Source organism: Malus domestica, chromosome 01, assembly GCF_042453785.1.
Source record: "Malus domestica chromosome 01, GDT2T_hap1".
NCBI lineage: Eukaryota > Viridiplantae > Streptophyta > Magnoliopsida > Rosales > Rosaceae > Malus > Malus domestica.
This window is the reverse complement of record NC_091661.1, coordinates 30,897,633-30,912,962: the sequence shown is the minus strand read 5'-3', so window position 1 is coordinate 30,912,962 and position 15,330 is coordinate 30,897,633. Positions and strand designations below refer to the sequence as shown.

At 39.2% G+C, this 15,330-nt stretch overlaps 2 protein-coding genes and 1 long non-coding RNA gene across 4 annotated transcripts; 1 reads left to right on the top strand and 2 right to left on the bottom strand.

Annotated features, from left to right (window-relative positions):
• Positions 1 to 966: 966 nt before the first annotated feature.
• Positions 967 to 5,564, bottom strand: LOC103443609 (cyclic nucleotide-gated ion channel 1-like). Its single transcript, XM_008382489.4, has 8 exons — positions 5,098 to 5,564; positions 4,393 to 4,528; positions 3,476 to 4,028; positions 2,953 to 3,165; positions 2,567 to 2,865; positions 2,313 to 2,424; positions 1,982 to 2,218; positions 967 to 1,892 (listed from the first exon to the last, which is right to left on the bottom strand). Exons 2-8 carry the CDS (start codon positions 4,419 to 4,421, stop codon positions 1,194 to 1,196), a joined length of 2,142 nt encoding a protein of 713 aa, XP_008380711.1. The 5' UTR covers positions 4,422 to 4,528; positions 5,098 to 5,564; the 3' UTR covers positions 967 to 1,193.
• A 1,242-nt stretch (positions 5,565 to 6,806) lies between these two features.
• Positions 6,807 to 10,334, top strand: LOC108174174 (cyclic nucleotide-gated ion channel 1-like). 2 transcript variants are annotated; one of them, XM_029104351.2, is made up of 6 exons: positions 6,826 to 7,021; positions 7,116 to 7,554; positions 8,352 to 8,552; positions 8,763 to 9,025; positions 9,144 to 9,258; positions 9,403 to 10,334. In XM_029104351.2, the coding sequence occupies exons 1-6, from the start codon at positions 6,996 to 6,998 to the stop codon at positions 10,135 to 10,137; spliced, it is 1,779 nt and encodes a 592-aa protein (XP_028960184.1). In that variant the 5' UTR covers positions 6,826 to 6,995; the 3' UTR covers positions 10,138 to 10,334. The 2 variants fall into 2 exon arrangements, with proteins under 2 accessions (XP_028960188.1, XP_028960184.1); XM_029104355.2 differs by lacking the exon at positions 8,352 to 8,552 and having other exon boundaries at positions 6,807 to 7,021.
• Positions 10,335 to 10,552: 218 nt separating this feature from the next.
• LOC114825592 (uncharacterized) lies at positions 10,553 to 12,837 on the bottom strand. The gene is made up of 3 exons (XR_011583821.1): positions 12,334 to 12,837; positions 11,628 to 11,763; positions 10,553 to 11,257 (listed from the first exon to the last, which is right to left on the bottom strand). It is a non-coding gene; the product is annotated as an uncharacterized lncRNA (long non-coding RNA).
• Between the last annotated feature and the right edge of the window lie 2,493 nt (positions 12,838 to 15,330).

Sequence of the window (15,330 nt, the reverse complement as noted above, 5' to 3'; positions counted from 1 at the left end):
ACATATTGAAAGACAACTATGAAGTTCAATGATTTTGTTGCACCCAAAACCCTTGAAGCATTTAGTTTTGGAACAATAGCAAAAAAGAGGACCTGAACACATTGATGCAAAGCTAATGAGTCCACAAATGCAGTCATATAATATAACTAAGGGTGAAGGGAGATGAAATTCCTGACCTGTGGCAGTGGAAGAATCATAAATACGTCTGCCGGGAAGTAGAAGAACAAATATCTCCATGCAGTTGCCTGCATCTCTTTAACCAACCCAACTCTTCCAGAAGCTTGAGAAGAAGGACTCACAATAGCAGCACGGAATTGAAAAACCATATGGATTATATAAAACAAATCGACGAAGAACCGCAAAACAATGACTAGAGTCCCCAACTCTCTTAATAGAATCCATCAATATCCTCTTCAAACCCATGTCCCAAAACTCTAGCTATATTATGGAACTAATCTTTTTTAGCTTTTTTTCGGACAAACGACAGAATAATTATACTAAATTCATCTGACCGCCATTACCAGAAATCTTAATCTAGTAGTTATCTGCAGGGAGAAAGAAGACTGGATAAAATGCTCAAACCATAGAGAGAGAGAGAGAGAGAGAGAGAGAGAGAGAGAGAGAGAAGACGAAGACTTCAACTGCACCGGCCTTGCAAGTCAAGAAATGTAATTAGTGCAGGAACCTTCAATATTGAGCTCCTGTGGACCAGGACTTATCCTCATGGCTCTTTGTCAACCCCTCCTCGATTACCAATCGATAATCGAAGGCGACTGGATATGCGGGTGGATGGACGAAGGCGACTTAAGAATTCAGACAAGGATGTAAAAGGTGAAAGGGAAGGCTCTTATTTAGAGAACAACGAAATCGAGAGGCTCAGATGTGGCGTCATCCAATTGCTGCTAGATGCTAAGCAAGTACGATATCGATGGGCCAAAGGTAAAAAAATTTCAGTAAAACAAAAGAAAAATGCAATCCTTTCTCTCATATTCCGTAAAATGAGAAAAAAGAGTCGGACATTGCCATATACAACACACATTTTACAGAAGTTGGTACACTCAACAAAATGTGGCTCTCTACCATTACGCTGTTACACTTTTCTTCCTTTTTAACAGTTAAAACGGTTTCTCCGTTACATTTTACAACAAGAAGACGACCAATCATATAACTTAATCAAAACCTCTATATAGCTATTATTGCTCTTCAGCAGTAAAATCAGGCTCCGCCGGCTTCTGAAGTAGCATGGCCGGTAGTCTCTCTGGCACCCTCGCCTTCCGCGTACCACTACGCCGTATAGTACGCAGTATATTAGCAGCAAAACGTGAGGCATAAATGGTGGCCCCTAGACTTGGGGAGCTGACCCCAGCCTTGGCCAGTGCATCTTGCAGCCTATTCTCCTCTTCCTGCAGAGACTCTTCTAGCTTCTTCTTCATATGACGGCGCCACGCTGCTTGTATAAAAGTAGCTGCCCAAGTTCTCCACTGCTGTGAGTAGAACCTGAATGTGTGCCGGAGCTGCTTGCTGTGGAGTCGCCTGAACTGAGAGGCTACAAACTTCAAGTCATCCGCTTTTAAGGCAAAGGCTTCAACTTCACTGAGGGCTTGGACAGTTCTGGTCGAGATGGGAAGATTAGCTGATGTGTGGGGATCAAGAGCCCATGTCAAAAGTTCTTCGCCGCAAAAGTCACCGGCCTTGAGATATTCAGAGTTGAAGAAACCGGTTCTTCCACCATTCGTGGTCATAGTCAATAGTCTGCCCCGCATGATAAAGAGCATCTCATCCACTGGGTCTCCCTCCCTAACGATATAGCTTTCTTCTGTATATAGTACCGGCTTGAGACGGTCACACATTGCATCGAGCAGTTGTTCATCCATTTTCTCGAACATTGGCACCTTTAATGCAGTCAAGGAAAGAGTAAGAATCAATATCTAGTGGTTCGAATGCACATTAAGATGACAATAACAATGGTGGAGAAACTTACTCTCATAAGCAGAGCCAAACAGAGATGGCGCTTTATGTCCCTTCTAAGATCCTTGGGAAGATTACATATCAAATTCTCTTCATCAACACCTCTGGTTTCTTGCCATTTATATTGTTCATACCGCCTGATGCGCTCTCGCAAATTCTCAGGTAGCAAGCGGTGGGACATCCATTGTTCTGCATCTCTCCTTTTCACTCTCATTTCCTCCAATCGTGTGGTTGTAGATTGCAAATATGTCTTTCAAAAATTTAAAGTTCATCAGAACCTCACGACAGAAATAGAAACGATATGTCAATCCTGTAAAACTACAGGGACAACATTAAGTACCAACCTGCATATTTCCGATGAGAAATGAAAATAGCACCAACCCAGCGATAGAAATGAAGACTGCAAAGCAGATTTCCCATACATATGTACTGGTTGCAAGGTTCTGACCAAGTGAACTGCAAAATGAAAATATCAAGAATCAATACCAAATAAAGATACTGTATCAAGTATAAAATACTCGTTTTATAAGTTAACTCTACTGAGCTCATCATCAGAAGACCTTAAGAATGCAGACAAAGACAAGTTGTATAGGCACACCTCAAATTCCGTAGGCCCCACCAAAAGCAGTAAAAGAATTTCTGAGGAAAATCTGTGCTTGACTCAACAATACCAGATTGAAGGGCATCAAGGAATATTCCAAAATCAAACTGTGTTTTATCTTCATCTTGTATCGGGCAGGAAGAATTTAAGAATGTGATCTTACTAAAAGCATTCGAGCTCACGGTATCACAGTATAAATCCTTGTGCGAGCATATGGTTGTATTGTTCCCACATGCTGCTTTCCAGCACTTGGTTTCACGTTCTATAGAGAACAAGTACCAAAAAGCTCCCAGTACCTAAGAACAGCATATCACTTGAAACTCAGAAGATTCAAAGAAGAAGGACAATTGTATTGTTGCTATGAATATCATGATCAAACTTACATGACTGGCGAGCATGTAAAGAAAAAGATTAAATGCAGCTCCTGCCCAAGCAGTTTCGGTAAGTATACCAGAAGCCCTTGTGACTTCTCTATACAATGGATATATCCGTATAAACCTTGGAAAATACTGGAACAGAACAACAAACTTCAACAAATTCTTTGTATTCAACGTTTTTGAGCCTCCCAATTTTGGAATGAAAATTAGAATAACCACCTGGACATATTTCATAGTATCATTAGCGGTCCAAAGCGGAATCAAAATGATGCACAAACATTCTAATCTAAACAAGACATCAACTACCACTAACCACACTATATGCCGAATTTAAAGTAGCAGATACTACATACGATTAAGTAATATATGCAACACCAAAAGTATACACAATATTGGGCCAAAATGATTACACATCATGTGCAGAGAGAGTACAGATTGCGCATAAAGATACCCCTCAACCCGCCATATTAGATGAGTAATCGAACAGTAAATTAATGCACCTCATACAAAGTAGGAAGGATTAGCTTACTTGTGGGAGAGGAAGGACTGCAAGAATGTCAATTAGGAAGTATGATGAGAGATACCTCCTTGCAATAGCCCAAGCATCTTCAACTAAAACACCTCTTCCAAACACTCGAGAAGAAGGAGCAATAAATCCAGTACGAAACTGGAAAATTATGTGAACAATATAAAATATATCTGTGAATGAACGCAAAACACTAGCTGTTATCTCCATCTTCCTGTCCAAACCAAGACACTTCCTCTTATCATTGATCACAGGGATGTAAAAGAACAAGGGATCAAGGGAGACGGCAATAATACATGCCAATACAAATATCTTATTCCACTTCTGAAGGAATGGCCCTTGAGGATCAAGAACTCCACTACCAAAGCTGTTGCCAACAACACTGTCAATTGAATAAGATTTCCATGACTTCTTAATCCGCTCAGAACCAGATTCCAAGCTTCTTTGGAATTTGATTGACACCGAGTTAATCGTTCTTCTGAACTTCCCTGGTGGCATGTCATCATCTGGAGAATATAATGGCTCAACATTTTTCTCTGCAGTCCAATCCTCAAACCTGAAACAAGACATTATATTTCCAATTTAAATAACACACAAGGAGATTTCCAAGCATCTAGCATTACATACAACAGTTAAACATAATTCCGAATGAAAGGACAGGGACAGGGTGGTGGAATTATGTGCTAATGTGTGGACAGAAACAGTGAAATAAGTGATATTAGCAACAGTAGTGGCACATTATTAGCATCCCATCGCCACCGTGATATAAAACTCCCGGCAAGTACTTCATGGTAGAAGGACAACATAACATCAAAATCCTGACTTATTTGGCTACAAAAGCCAGGAAATTGCTGTATAGTTGCAAACTAGTCAACATAATATCACGTATGTCAGGTTATAGTACTAATCGTCAAACTAACCTGACGAACTTCTCTTGCTGAAAATTCATGACTACAACTTGTTTTCGATAGAATCTCCAAACGGAAAGTTAACCTCCGAATGTTTGAATAACCCGAAGAGCTTTCTCGTGCACCACCAAGTTCCCAAAAGCAGTCCCTAGACAAGATTCGAAGTGAAGCAAAATGAGTTCAACATAGAAACTTCTGTAATTTCACAACATGTTTCGTAGAATTACTCGCCTAAATGCGTTCATAAAAGGGGAAACTTTATCTGGAGTCCAAGAGCAATATCAAAGTGCTGTTTGCCCCAATTCAAAGAGCAGAAATCGCACTAACGCTAAATATCCATACAAAAATATCTTCATTTGAGCAATATCTCCCTAAATTTAGCATCCATTTTTTATCATACATTCATAAATTCATTGCTAACAACAAAATATAATCAAATAAATAAAAAATATGGTCACAAATGGACCAACAGGACCTCTTGCATTCAAAATTTGAACCAAAAGCCAAATAATTTCAACAAAAAATTGATATTTTTGGATTTCCAATTTCATATCCTTTCCAAAAAAAGACCAAAAAACTAAATCTTTAACATTCCAAAAACTAAAAATCCAATCTTTGGGGGAAAAACCATGTCACTGAAACCAAAAGAAAAAATGAACAAAAATAGCAAATTGAGGAAAACCCAACAACAAAAACTGCTGATATATAAGAACTCACCAAACAATAAAGTCTGAGAGCGACTAAGTGAACAGATTGTCCATGGCGGAAGAACCCAAACAGAAGCTTCTCCTTGTGATTATCTCCCAAGACCCAGATAGCTTTAATGCTCAATATTCAATCAGTGACAGAGAGAGAGAGAGGAAGAAGAAGCAAAAGAAGAAGAAGAAGACGAAGGTTCTCGGAAATGCGTAGGAAGTGAGTCAGTGGGTCTCCGAGTCAAGTGAGTCGAACACTCCGTCGTGATTAAATTGTAGATTTTGAGACGGGCGTTCGGACAGAGACGGGGAGAGAGAGACGGAGAGAGAGAGAGGAAGTCAAACAAAGCTTGTGATTAGGCCGATAACAAAGTCTTGTGGCCTGGGTCCCACTCCCGTGAACTAAAATATTTTGCGCTCTCTCTCTGCGGTTACTATTCGCAACGGTGCGTACGTTCGCCGATGAGCGAAAAGTGAATTTGTGCCCGCGTGCTTCCCGGGAATATGGCTGCTTTTTATCTTTTTTTAATTTCCAGTTTCAACCGTTTTCTTTTTTTTTTCTTTTTTTTTTGGAATTTAGAATTTATGTTTTTTACTAGCCTCTCGCCAAACTCTAATGCCAATTTTCTTTTTTTAATTTATTAGTATTTTAAATATTTATTTTTATTTGAAAAATCTATGTTGGGTGGGGTTTTTTTCTTTCGATTGTTTTATTAATTTATCTTGATTTAATTAAAGTGTGGTGCTATTACAATTTTTTTTTTTACATTTTACACCGACTTCTCTAATCGGAACGAATAATTAAAAAGGATTAAAAGGCACAGATTAATAATGAGTACGTGAGAAGTAAAATAGGTGAGGTAGATAACGTCATGCTAACAAAATTGTTCTTTTTAGAATTTGTAAGAACGTAGGAGTATCATAAATTATCACTCCAAATCTCTCCCAATTATTTTTTGGCTTTCTATTTCTGAAATTGGAAAAGAAAATCCCACTTGAATTTTTTTCTTTCTTCTTTTGGTTATTCCAGAATAATATCTTTTCAATCAGGTTTGTACGTTTGAATCCAAAATTGTCTTCTTATTAAGCAATTATTACAAATATTTAGTATTTTAAATCCCAGTTGAAAAGTATTGCGTGAGCAATGTGGTTAGTCGATATTATAAACATTTTTGGTTGGAATTGTCGATAATTTGTATTCGAGAGAGCCACAACTCACTAATATGGGATTAGGATGCTCTTTGCATCTCTTTTATCTGGATTCGCCAGATCCTTTAATCATTTTCTTATTTCTTATCTTATTAATTTAATAAAAAAATAAAGCAAAAGCAGGTAGCGGTAATCGAACCCATATTGTTAGCGTGGAAGGCTAGGGGTAATAGTCAAAGTTGATTTATCATTTTTCACGTTTCTAATTCAAAATTGAACATGAAACTTTGGTTTCATTGGGCTCCTTTATAGAAAATTTATGAATTCCTAAGACATAAACGAAAAATAAATAAATTTCAGCCCATTTAACCGAAAATCAAACGGCCAAGAATTAATTTCTTATTCATCTTTTCCCATCTTCACCTTACTGTTGGTATTTTCTGATTCTGGTTCAAATTTTAGGGTAGAGCTAGATTAAGCTGCACCGTACCCACCCCTAACTAGTTGACTTGATTGGTTGACTTGTGAAGAATGAAAGTTCCTGGAGGTTTCTTTGACAATGCGTGTGTGAATTGGATCCATGGCCTTGGCCGGCTCCGCTGCTTCAACTTTTTGCTTCCAACTATTGCATTTCTTGGAACCCAACTCGTTTTCATGAAACCTTTCGGACACTTGATCATTTTACTTTTTTCTTCTTCCCTAGTTTTCGAGTCGTTTCTTTTCTTTATCCCGGCAAATAATCTGCTAGGTTAGAATTTGAGGCACTGGCAAATGGCCATGGAGGTTCAAATTCCGCGGTAAGCGAATGCTATCCTTTTTATGTTTGCCATTTTGAATTTTCAGGGTAAAAGTTCTAAGCCAGTTGCTGTTTGTAAATGTTGTATAATTCAGGCTACATCACTGTGACTTGGAAAAAAATGCTGCAGAAAAATTCCCAAAGAATATTAGGGAAGCACTGAAAAAATTCCCCAAGAAAAAGCATCTTGATTTACGGGAGTTCGTCCTGCAGAGGTGGAATCAGATAGTTTTAGTTTTCTGTGTTATCGCTCTCTCAACCGATCCTTTGTTCTTGTACCTCCTTACGGTTAACAACGAACAGAATTGCCTTACCCTGGACAAAACATTGGCGACCGTAACTGCGCTTCTGCGTTTCAGCATCGATTTCTTTTATATATTTCATATCATTTTTCAATTCCGTGCAAGCAATGTTGCTCATTCTTTTCAAGCCTCTCGACAAGGCGAATCGGTCGCAGAGACTCGGGCAAGAGCACGGAAATATTTGTTGATGTACCTACTACTCGACATGCTTATAATTCTTCCACTTCCACAGGTATGGAAAACCATTTTATATATAGTTGAGCTATAATATTTACAAGGTAGGCTAGCTTATAAGCTTGCTCTGATCTGTCCAGGCAGTGGCGGATCTATTAAGGAACCAAGGTGGTCCCAGGACCACCCAAAGGCTCAGAAAAGTGGCTATAAAAACCTTCAAGGAACACCCAAATCTGGGTTGTGGAGGAGGAGAAGAGCAGCCATGGCTGCCGAGCACCTTCTGCAAAACAGAAGGAGAAAGAAGATGACTTTTTCTTTCAAATTACTTGGCCAAAACGAGACCGTTTTGAGCCAAACCATTAAAAAAAGGACAATATTTAGACACTGACTAGTCACTGTAATGTTTTACTGACCACCAATAAATAAAAGACACATGTCAAACAACCAACTCTCTCTAAATCTATAACCAAACAACCAACTCTAACACTGCACCCATAACCAAACAACCAACTCTAACACTGCACCCATAACCAAACAGCCACCCTCTCCTCCTAAGCTTATGTTGCTGTCTGCCGCGAATCTCGTCTGCAAAAACCTCTGCTCCGCTAAGCCCTCCCTTCCGCCAAAACATCTTCCGTCGAACCCAGCCTTGCCCACTCATAATCCAACCCTCTCTTTGCCATGGAAGGACGTCTGCACCTACCCACTTATAGGTCGCGACTCACACCACCTTTCTCTCCTTGCTGCCATGGTTGCACGAGGAAAAAAATAGTGGATTTGGTATCATGGTCTGATTCGGGTTTGAGAAGTTAGGACCACCCTATACTAAAATCCTGGATCCGCCACTGTGTCCAGGTGCTAGTTTTTGCTGTCATTCCAAAAACTAAACATTCGAGGGCTTTCTTTGTCGCAAGTATATCGAAAAATATGTTTGTACTTCAATATCTGCTAAGGGTATTTCGAATCTGCTCCTCGTTAAAAGTAGCTCTAAGGGGTTCTAGCATCCTTGCCGAATCTGCATGGGCTAATCTCTTTCTTTTTATGCTTGCCGGTCATGTAAGTTCCATAACTATTTCTAATTCGGGTGATGCTTGAGAGACCATTTTGATATAAAGAAGGAATCCAACCATCAACCACCAATCATATGGTTTATAAAATATTGTTTAAAACAAAGATGGTCTCCTGTCATTTTCCTTTCTAATCAGTCCTTCGACATCTGAAACGCTTTTGTTGTTCTGTATACCAATTTTCTGGTTCTGTACGTAGGTTACTGGAGCCTTCTGGTATTTTTTTTCTATAGAAAGAATAACAAAGTGCTGGGGAGAAGCCTGCGAATATCATGGAGGTGCGCACTGTTATTTATTTTGCGATGACACATTTGCAGCTAAAGCATTCGCAGACGACTCTTGCTCTACAAACACAACGAATTCTGGAATATACTCTGATGCCCTTGAATCTATAGTTCTGGATTCAACTCCTTTTGTAAAAAGGATTTCTTACTGCTTCTGGTGGGGGATACAAAATCTAAGGTTATTACTTATCCAAATTATCCTACTATTGAGAGAATCTAAGGATTTCTTACTGCTTCTGGATTAAGCACTTTTGAGAATATCCTCTTATATGTTTAGTTGTATCGTGTTATTGCAGCTCCCTCGGCCAAAGCCTCAAACCCACAACTATCTACATATGGGAGATATACTTTTCACTTGTTGTTTCGATAACAGGCTTGGTGCTACTTGCAATTCTTGCTGGAAATCTGCAGGTTGGTGATAACCATTCCCTCCTAGTTCTTTATCTAATTATCAAATGACTGATTGCGCATTGGTTTATCAGATAATCTAATTTATCTGATAATCTATTGGTGTAAACCTGATGAGCAGCCTTTTGGTTATCACTTGTCACACAGAAATATGTGCTGTCAAAAATTGCAAGATCGGAGGAAATGAGATTAAAGAAACCAGAAATAGAATTGTGGATGTATTTCCACTCACTTCCTGGAAGTCTAAAGGCACGGATTTGGCAATCCATGAAACACAAACTGAAAGAAAATATACGCATTGACGTGGAGAATTTTCTTCACCTTCTACCCGTGGAACTTTGTAAGGATATAAAATGGCATCTCTGCTCAGGTCCACTCAGAGAAGTGCCAATACTTCAAACCATGGACGAACAACTGTTGGAAGCTATCTGCAAACATCTCACGCCGGTGCTGTACGCAAAGAACAGCATCATTTTTCATGAGGGAGAGCCACTTGCTGAGATGCTCTTCGTCACACGCGGTAAGCTATTGACTTACACCGCCTCTGCTACTGCTAGGGTAAGATTTCTTGGCAAAGGTGACTATTTTGGAGAAGAGCTTTTCGATTGGGTGCTGATCAACTGTGCCAGCTTATCTAACTTCCCCTTGTCAACTGAAACTGTCAAGGCGCAAACGGAAGTTGAAGTGTTTGTTCTAAGGGCGCAGCAGTTGAAGACGGTAGTCTCTAAATTCTGGTGGCTTTTCACCAAAGAGCAACGCCGCCACTCGAGCCTTAATACTAGCTTTAACGTGGAGCAATGGAAACCAAGGGCAGCTTATGCTTTGCAAGCAGCATGGCGTCGCCATAAAAAGGAAACCTCGACGGTGCGAAGGAGACGTTAATTATTGAGAAGCTCTCCATGGTGCTGCTACTTTGTAACAAGTAGATTTTATTTCTATATAGGGTTAAGTAAAGAATCATTAGTTATTCGCACAAGCACCTGAAGTTTCGTGTTTGAAACTCTCTTCCTGTGTTATAGGTTGGTTTCTCTCAAATCACACTGCTCATTATATGTCAACATTTGATAGACCATCGAGAATTTGCCCCATCAAAGTTTAGAAGTAAGAAGTATAACTTGAGTTACTCCATAGACGCCACAACCAGAGGATGATGAGCAATCGATAGAAATTGTACCAATAAAGTTATTCAAAACGTTGTTTTTCAGGTGCCTCGTACCACTAATTGATTTTAGGATGGATGCTCCCATGTATTTTAATGAGCTTTGCTCTCATAAGCATCAAAACACAAAAGAAACGGTTAAGATTTAACTAAATCTTAATAAGTTAAATCTCAATCCATCCCTTCCAAACACTCGAGAAGAAGGAGCAATAAATCCAGTACGAAACTGGAAAGTTATGTGAACAATATAAAATATATCTGTGAATGAACGCAAAACACTAGATGTTATCTCCATCTTCCTGTCCAAACCAAGGCCCTTTGGTACGTGGGACGAAACGGAACGGAGTAGGACGAGGCGTTCCGTCCCACGTTTGGTGCGCCTAAAACGGGTGGAACACGCTGTTCCACGGGACGAGGTTTGGGGGAATTTTCATTCTGCCTCACCCCCCTGGAACGACTCGTTCCACATCCGTGGAACACAGAATTATAACCTCTCAGTCTCCTTCTCCATTCTGTCCCGTCCCATCCCGTCATTTCTGCATACCAAACGAGAACAAGGGATCAAGGGAGACGGCAATAATACATGCCAATACAAATATCTTATTCCACTTCTGAAGGAATGGCCCTTGAGGATTAAGAATTCCACTACCAAAGCTGTTGCCGACAACACTGTCAATTAAATAAGATTTCCATGACGTCTTGATCCGCTCAGAACCAGATTCCAAGCTTCTTTGGAATTTGACTGACACCGAGTTAATCGTTCTTCTGAACTTCCCTGGTGGCAGGTCATCATCTGGAGAATATAGTGGCTCAACATTCTTCTCTGCAGTCCAATCCTGAAACCTGAAACATGACATTATAAATCTTCCAATTTAAATAGCAAGCAAGGAGATTTCCACGCATCTAGCATTACATACAACAGTTAAACATAATTCCGAATGAAAGGATAGGGGCAGGGTGGTGGAATTATGTGCTAATGTGTGGACAGAACCAGTGAAAGAAGCGATATTAGCAACAGTAGTGGCACGTTATTAGCATCCCATCGCCACCGTGATATAAAACTCCCGGCAAGTACTTCATAGTAGCAGGACAACATAACATCAAAATCCTGACTTTTTGGCTCCAAAAGCCAGGAAATTGCTGTGTACGTAGTTGCAAACTAGTCAACATGACATCATGTATGTAAGGCTATAGTGCCAATCATCAAACTAACCTGACGAACTTCTCTTGCTGAAAATTCATGACTACAACTTGTTTTTGATAGAATCTCCAAACGGAAAGTTAACCTCCGAACATTTGAATAACCCGAAGAGCTTCCTCGTGCACCACCAAGTTCCCAAAAGCAGTCCCTAGACAACGATTCAAAGTGAAGCAAAATGAGTTCAACATAGAAACTTCTGTAATTTCACAAGATGTTTCGTAGAATTACTCGCCTAAACACGTTAATAAAAGGGGAAACTTTATCTGGGGTCCAAGAGCATTATCAAAGTGCTGTTTGTCCCAATTCAAAGAGCAGAAATCGCACTAACGCTAAATATCCATACAAAAATATCTTCATTTGAGCAATATCTCCCTAAATTTAGCATCCATTTTTTTTCATACATTCATAAATTCATTGCTAACAACAAAATATAATCAAATAAATAAAAAAATATGGTCACAAATGGACCAACAGGAGCTCTTGCATTCAAAATTTGAACCAAAAGCCAACGAATTTCAACAAAAAAACTGATATTTTTGGATTTCCAATTTCATATCCTTTCCAAAAAAGACCAAAAAACTAAATCTTTAACATTCAAAAACTAAAAATCCAATCTTTGGGGGAAAAACCATGTCACTGAAACCAAAAGAAAAAATGAACAAAAATAGCAAATTGAGGAAAACCCAGCAACAAAAACTGCTGATATATAAGAACTCACCAAACAATAAAGTCTGAGAGCGACTAAGAGAACAGATTGTCCATGGCGGAAGAACCCACACAGAAGCTTCTCCTTGTGATTATCTCCCAAGACCCAGATAGCTTTAATGCTCAATATTCAATCAGTGACAGAGAGAGAGAGAGAGAGAGAGAGAAAGAGAGGAAGAAGAAGCAAAAGAAGAAGAAGACGAAGGTTCTCGGAAATGCGTAGGAAGTGAGTCAGTGGGTCTCCGAGTCAAGTGAGTCGCACACTCCGTCGTGATTAAATTGTAGATTTTGAGACGGGCGTTCGGACAGAGACGGAGAGAGAGAGGAAGCCCAACAAAGTTTGTGATTAGGCAGATGAACAAAGTCTTGTGGCCTGGGTCGCACTCCCGTGAACTAAAATATTTTGTGCTCTCTCCCTCTCTCTGCGGTTACTATTCGCAACGGTGCTTCCGTTCGCCGATGAGCGAAAAGTGAATTTGTGCCCACGTGCTTCCCGGGAATATGGCTGCTTTTTATCTTTTTTTAATGCGTGCGACAATTTTTTTTTTTTAAATTATTGTTATTTTAAATATTTTATTTTTATTTGAAAAATCTACGTTGGGTGGAGTTGTTTTCTTTCGATTGTTTTATTAATTTATCCTGATAATTAAAGTGAGGTGATATTTACACATTTTTTTTTTTACATTTTATATGGACTTCTTGATTTTTAATTGTCCAACGAATAATTGAAAAGAATCAAAGGATATAGATTAATAAAGATTGGGGACTACATGAGCATCAACGTGTGAGGAGAGAGTCTAAAGTGGTGTTTGAAAATCAATGGATCGGGATGGAACACAATTAATGAGATACGCAACTGAGGTGAGGGCTTCTCCCCAATAGGATAATAGGAGATGAGCCTCGAGCAAAGAAGCACGAACAACCTCCAAAAGCTGACGGTTTTTGCGTTCTGCAACCCCATTTTGTTGTAGAGTATATAGGCATGTGGTTTGATGAACAATGCCATGATGATCAAGAAAGGCACGAAGGTCCGAGTTAACATATTCACCGTCATTATCACTCCTGAGAACCTGTATGTGAGACTTATATTATACTTGTACCATTTTATAGAACTGCTGAAACAAAGAAGGGACTTCTCTTTTGGACTTCATCAAACATACCCAAATCATACGTGTGCAATCATCAATAAAAGTAACGAAGCAATGAGCACCACCAAACGTAGCAGTTTTAGATGGCCCCCAAACATCAGAATGAATTATCATAAATGGAACTGAACTTTTATTCATACTGGACGGAAATGAAGTACGATGACTTTTAGCCATTTCACAAACACCACATTTAAAGTTAGAAACGTCATGCTTAACAAATAGTGACACGCCCCGACCCTGATATTCCCCGAATACTAGGATAGACACATGCTGGCCGACACCCGAAAGTGACAAAAGCCATTAATTGATACAAAAGCTAAGAATAATGAAATAAATAAGGGTTAGAAATTTGAAATACAATGAGTTAAAAGTTTTAGGAACGTGCTCAGAGCATACAACTAAACCTAATCACTAAAAGAATTAAGATAAAATTTAATGAATAAAGAAGTGGGTCCTACATCGAGAGGATTCAAATATGCTGCTGCGGAAGTGTCTTCACGCCGGGATTAGGTGCCTTGATTCTAAGTCCTGAATGGGGGCGCAAAACAAAGGTGAGTGGATCAAGTTTATATATATAATAATAATAAAACAGTTATCAACATACTAATCCTCAAAGTTTATATAATGAAAACTACTAGCATAATAAATGATGGATTTAATAAAAAGCCTAGCATGCCAAAAATATCTCAAAAGCCATATTGCGGAATCTCATCGCAGAAATCAAAACAGTAAACGTCTCATAAATCGTCTCGTAAGCGCGGTGTGCTGCTAGATAGATCACCGAATAAATATAACTCCCGGCCTAATGCCTGCACCTCTGTCTCTGTGCCCGTAGCCAGAGATAACTCTCTCCCGACCCAATGCCTGTCTCCGTGTCCCTCAGCCTTTCGCTAGGGATTATTTCTCCCGGCCTAAATGCCAACACCAAATCCTCGCCCCAGGCGGCATAGTGTCCACTAGGTACGCACAAATAGTTACGTCTCTCTTGAATAACCACTTCATAGCATAGGTTACCGATCATCGTCTACACTATAAAGAGGGGTTCAAAAACATGTTCTAGCATCCTATCGTCATCTATCAGATAGTCTACCAGTTCATGGTTTTTATAGAAAATATGATATATATTAAAATATGGCTCAATATAAGCTAACAATTATTTCCTCACCAAAACACGAGACGAAATCAATAAATTCAGTAAATAGGATTGATATAAATCAATTCACAAAATTCGTAGGCATGCTAATCATTTATGCAATTACTATAAAATCATGTAATTTTAGAAGGGGTCCACTCACAGTACTTAATTGTCAAAAGCTGCGCCACTAGCGAAGACGGAAACGTCACAATAATTGCGCCTAAGCACATAAAGAGTACAATAAATAAAACTATATAATAGCAATTGAATTTGGGAAAACGGACATTGGAAATGGATTCAGAACTTCGAATTACCCTAAGAAAGGTCCCAGACGAAAACCCGAAAAGTCAACCCTAAAGTCAACGTTGACCGGGGGTCAACGGTCAAATTAGGTCTAATGGGTTTTAGGCTTGAAATCCGGATTAGGGTTTAGGTTTAAATAAGATTAGGATTTATTGGGTTTGAACTAAATAAGGAAATTGAGTTGGATGGATGAGGCCCTAATAGATTTTAGAAACCTAGGGTTTTAGGGTTAAAATAGATTTTAGGGTAAAGAAATAAGGTTTGGGCTTAAGCCCAAACACATATATACCACCAAAAACACACACACATGCACTTAAACACACACACACACATCTAACCCTAAACACACACACACAAAGGCCCTAAGGCCTTATTAAAAACAAACAGGGCTTTAAGCCCTTTGAATTAAACCGGCCCAAGGCCC